Below are 5755 nucleotides of genomic sequence, written 5' to 3' on the forward strand. Positions count from 1 at the left end.
TATGTGTAGCAAATTCTACTGTGCGATATACACTTTCCTAATTAAGTCATTCCTGTAAATGTCAAACGAATCAATCATATTTCGGAGAGAAAATTAACAGTTTTATTTATTTTTCTTATTCACAGATACGTGTGTATTTTAAAAGCCTAACATATCTGCAGTGCAGTTTAATCCATTAGATGTTTTTACAAACGCAAACAAAATGGAAGGATAGAGAGTTTCTTTCTTTGAAGACATTGAATTTAAAGATATATTTAATGTAATATAAACAAAGCAAAAGAAACCAATTTTACTTTTCCGTGGCCATATTATGTTTTATTTTAAACATTTGAAGCACGATTTACTATTCAAAGATGTGTCTAATTTTATATGATGTCATAATTCGGGAATTTTCGGAGATGCGGCACCTTAACCAATATTATTTGTTATTTATTCAGATTTGTTTGACGTTTGTGGTTAAACTAGCAACAAAATAAGAAATGCATCGTTGAAAAATTATAATCAATATTAATATAGGAAATATGAATCTTAATTTACGTTGATATCAAATATTTTTATTAACTTAACTATTAAAAATATTAATAAACATTTGAAAAATGTTGCGGTGCTTTTCAATCGATACAAATAATTCTTAGCATTAAATATCGATATTTATTAAAATATTTGGTCTCTTTTGGAAAAAAAGCGATCGCATACATTGTTATAAACTTCTATACGTTATGTTGATGCGGATGATTTTCTTTTTTCAACTTTATTGTCCCTCAGTTTCGTTTCGTCCAGTGATTCGATTTTATGATCTCTCAAAAGAGGTGTTCTAGCATCTATTTTATCAACAGCATTTTCTCTGAAGAGTTCCTTTTTATAATTCTTTGCTTTTACAGTACTGTTGCTTTCAGTTGATTCTTGTCTGCTCGTTTTGCTATCTGTGTTTTCTTGGTCATCAGTTTTTTCATTATGAAAGGCCATATTATCGAAGCATTGTGTTGGTACGATGTTAACTGATTTCATCATCGGTATAGCGATAGCCAGGGCAGGACTGAGGTCGCGGGGACTTGGTGTGAGACGCGCCGCAACCGACAGATCCATTGTTGGCATTAGGCTTGCGACTGTTGATGTAATAGATGATGAGAAAAATATATATGATATTGTAAACGCATCAATTAAAATCATAAATTTTACACTTAATGGAGCAGTTGAAAGTAACATTCTTAATGATGGAAATCTGAAAATATACAGGCTGTCCCAAAAGGTTACGTACATAGGAAGGGGGATGATAGGGGTGGTCACAAGTGTCACCAGAAAAATAAAATAAAAATTCCCCTCTGGGTAATAAAAAAAAATAAATGGCATTTTTTAAAAACTTAAAAACCTTCTGGGTCAATTTTAATTTTCTTTAAAATCTTTGTTAGTTGTATTGTTTTTTTTTTATTTCATATTGATAAAGGGTTATTGACGATAACATAATAGCTTTTTTTTTAATGTAGCAATATTTGTAGGTCATTGGTTACAAAATTGCCCCAGAAGGTGTAAAATTGTTAAGTTTTTAAAAAATGTCCTTTATTTTTTTTAATACCCAGAGGGGAAATTTTATTTTATTTTTCTGGTGACCCTTGTGACCACCCCTTTTTTTCAGAGTGCAATGCTTTATGCATACTCCGCGCCCCGGGGGGGATGCGGTAGTTATGTGGGATTCTCCTCCTATGTACGTAACCTTTTGGGACACCCTGTATATTGCTTTACGTATTATAACTAATAAATGTATCTTCATGCTATTATTATTAAATAGTAAATTGACAAATACTATAAGAAGCTATTTAGTAAATAATTTTAATGTTATGAAAAGACATCAAAAGCTAATACGAAGATAGAAGAAAGATTTTAAATGTTAGAAAAAATAACAAAACAACATCATTGAGACTTAAGAGAAAACGTGTAAAAGTAACCCTTACCAAAGTTATCAGGCATAGCGTATTATATGTAAAGCAGAATATTAAAATGTATATGTTGACAGGACAAGAATAGAAATAGCGTACAAAGAGAACGTCTAAAAAACCATATAACAAATATAAACAACGACAAACATTGAGAAGCAATTATTTGTATTAGTCAATATTATCTTATCAAATGTAATGTGAAATCTTTCGTTGTACGTAATAAATATGTTTACATCAATATGTTTTGTGATTCTTAATAAATTAAATTTATTTATCTTTACTCTGATCTCTGAATATTTAACATGGGTATCTTTTTTTTTACGTTTTACAAGCTAGCGCTTGACCACCATCCCTCCTGGTGAAGTCGAATTTGGTCGAAGATGGTAAGCGCTAGCTTAGTAAGTGCCTATTCACTCTACTTTTGAAGGTCCCAATATCATATTTGGACGGAAAAACAGAGGCTGGCAACTTGTTCCAATCCTTTGCGGTACGCACAAGGAACGATGCTTCGAATCGCTTCGTTCGAACGCACGGTACCTCTACCACAAAAGGATGGATTCCCGCCGTATGCCTGAACGTCCGGTGGTAAAATGGTGATGGGGGAATTATCTCGTGCAATTCCAATATATATTTGTATTGTCTTATTGGGAACAATGTTTTAATTTTGTTTGATAAACTGTTTTGCTAAGATATTGGTTGAGATTTAGAAGACTAATTTGCCTGGTCTCATATTGAATGATAGAAGTACGACGATAGTTTTCACATTTTTCAATATTGAATGTTAAGGCACATTTATTATTAGTGTTAACTGAATATATCAGACGTGTACCGCCGTGTTGAGTTGTATCTGAGTTGCTGCTGGACTCGAATTAATGTAAACTGAAGCTTGATGATTGTTTCCTGAAAAAGTCTTATTGTTTCTGTATAGGTTCCTTAACAAATATTTTCAGGTCAAAAACCAAATCTGAATCATTAACAGAATTACTGACTTGTTGAAGTAATTTGTTTGATGTTAAGTTGCTTTTGACCTGTACAGAATGTTTAAAGAGTACAAATAAACAATTAAATTTGTTAAATCTACGTTATATTTAGTTTAACTAAAGATCTACGACAACATTAAATTGATACAAGCAGCAAAGCATCTAAAAGTTGCAGGAATGTTCTCGAATAATATTGACAAAACTATGCCGAACCTTCCCTTCGCCACCGATGAAGCGATTGGACCTAGATGTTGGCTTCTCGTGCTGCTTGAAGATACCGTTTAGTGCAAGGATGGTGATGAAAATGATGTCGGGTTAATTATGAGTAAAGTTTAAGCATTCCCTTAAACTAATTCCTTATGTGCAGGCGATATACTAAGCCCGGTCTGGAAGCGTTCTGCGCCAGTATAGTGTCGCTTTTTAAAGCATGTTTATGTTTTTTCTTTTGCAGTTGTTTGGTGTTGTTTGGATCATAGCCTCAAGCTCGCTACGATCACCATCTGTGAAGGATTAGATTGCGTAAGCTATGGTTAGTTTTGATGTGTCCCTAGAATTATACAGTATTATTAGTAGTTATATTTGTTACATTGAATTCTTAATATTGACTGAAATAAGAAATGTTTTATCGCCTTTATGATTGACCCAGTACAAGTTTTGTGAGGATTAGTATGGAGACTGCTTCAGAGCAAATCAGTGTTAGTCTTTAGATAAATTTTGGTGAAAGCTTTGCCAATTGCTTCAATACTAATTTGCTGCTAAGTCATTTTCTAACAGCTGCCTGTGATCAACTGTATACAGTGCCGGATGTAATCACTACCGGTGAGAATTAACTTTGAAGACCAAATACATTCTAGCTTATACTATTTTTGGTAATAAAACAAAAATGTGAATTGGACTTCAAATACACGTTGGGGGAAAGATCTTCGAATTTGATAACATTATTTAAATCTTTTAATAGAGAGTTAAAAAAGAATTGGTATTTACATTTAAAAATATTTTGTTTTCATCTCTCAAAACTCTCATCTTAAGTGCTTGATAATTATAAGATACAGTGCTCTTTGAATTCCTTGTTATTTATACTTATAGTTGGCAAAATATTTGAGACCTTACCCATGTTAGGTCCAATCATATCTTTGGGGTGATTAGTTTTTATGGCATTCATTCTTCTATTGACGGCCTGAGGACCCATGCCAGGGGCCATCGGGCCAGCGGGAGCACCGGGTACACCTGGGGCTCCTGTTACAAAGAAAATTAAATAAAAATAATAAAGAGGAAATAATTAAAAGGAACAAGATAGACTTTATTTGAACTAGACCAAAAAGAAAAGAATGCGAATCGAAAGACCCACCAATCTTCAAATTCCATAGATGATTTAGCCTATAGGAAGCACTTTTGGGTGGGTCTAGATATTACTTACTAAGAGGCGGCCTGGCCGGTTCAACGTTGATCACTCTACGCCTCTTCTTAGGCAGTTTGGCCCGCGCTTGTGTATGTGAGTAATACATGGCAAAGTTGGATACAATAACTGGCACCGGTAGAGCTATCGTCAGCACCTGTATAGTAATTATAAAGTATAGTAAGTATAAATATTGAAATAGAATTTATTTCATGTCAAAATGTCTGCGTGTAAATAAAACTAAATACGAGAAAGATGACAAAAATAAAAAGTTCAAGTAATTGTTATATTGATTTATCGTCGTGGAAAGTTTTAGGTATTATAATACTGTGAGTGAAAACGGTTGCATCACCTTGAATTCGATTAATAAAAGTACTTACACCAGCCAGAGCACAAAGAGCACCGACGAACATGCCGACATATGTTTTGGGCGCCATGTCTCCGTAGCCTACCGTCGTCATGGTTACCAGCGCCCACCACAATCCTAGTGGTATACTGTTGAAGTCATTGTGGGGATTCGTTTGTATACGTTCCGCGTAATATACTAAACTTGCAAATATAACTATACCGAGAACTAAGAAAAAGACTAGAAGAGTCAATTCCTTGGCGGACGCCCTAAATGTTTGTATTAATATTTTGAGACCGGACGAATGTCTGGTCAATTTAAAAAGTCTCATTATTCTTATGATAGAGAAGAACTCTAGAATGTCAGCATTCTCGACGTGAGAAGCGTACTTTTGGAGGATCAGGTCAATGTAGAAGCTCATGGTTGCGATGTAGTCGATGATATTGACGGAGGATTTGACAAATTCGCATTTATTAGGAGAGGATATGAATCTGACAAGGATTTCTAGTGTAAACCACGCATTACACACACACTCAATGTAGAAAAAAGCTATATGGGCGTTCGTTTGCACTTTGTCCAGCGCCCAGCTTTGTGTTTGGTTGGCCGTCGTCACTGTATAGTTCCTAATAACGGGCACTCTCATATCCGGATGTGTCTTCAAACAGAACGATAGAATCGACACGCATATAAAAAACACTGAAATCACACCGATTATCTGAAACAAAAAACTGACTTAAGTAAATTGGTACGAACTAATGTACTGAAACCTTTATTCCGACATTTAAATATCACCTTTGCTGCATTCGAGCTGTAAGGCTCATCAAACAAAGACCACATCTGCGGTTTGATCTGCTGCCACCAGGAGACGGTGCCGTTGTAGTAGTCCTCCTCAAATCCGAATTTACGCGCCACCTCCTCATCCGACGGCTTCTCAGTGTCGAGATCCAGACGGTCTAAGACGGCTAAAGTCTCCTGGGTATCTCGGTGCTACAAACAATTAAGTCATGGAAAATGAAATACATTTTTGATTATTTGCTTGTATTTGCCCCATTAGATATTGGAACCTCTATTACCTGAGTGTAAGTCATCCAGCAGCATG

General features: G+C 34.9%; 1 protein-coding gene across 1 annotated transcript in view; it reads right to left on the bottom strand.

Moving 5' to 3' along the window:
- Positions 1 to 303: 303 nt before the first annotated feature.
- Positions 304 to 5755, bottom strand: part of Shaw (Shaker cognate w) — a 30115-nt gene continuing 24663 nt past the window's right edge. The window contains exons 4-9 of the mRNA XM_013324222.1: positions 5730 to 5750; positions 5449 to 5643; positions 4691 to 5371; positions 4332 to 4467; positions 4025 to 4150; positions 304 to 1106 (exon numbers count right to left, since the gene is read on the bottom strand). Coding sequence (XP_013179676.1) covers positions 718 to 1106; positions 4025 to 4150; positions 4332 to 4467; positions 4691 to 5371; positions 5449 to 5643; positions 5730 to 5750 — 1548 coding nt within the window. The 3' untranslated portion in view covers positions 304 to 717. The remainder of the gene's footprint in view (positions 1107 to 4024; positions 4151 to 4331; positions 4468 to 4690; positions 5372 to 5448; positions 5644 to 5729; positions 5751 to 5755) is intronic.

Source organism: Papilio xuthus, unplaced genomic scaffold, assembly GCF_000836235.2.
Source record: "Papilio xuthus unplaced genomic scaffold, Pxut_1.1 DF824992.1, whole genome shotgun sequence".
Classification (NCBI taxonomy): domain Eukaryota; kingdom Metazoa; phylum Arthropoda; class Insecta; order Lepidoptera; family Papilionidae; genus Papilio; species Papilio xuthus.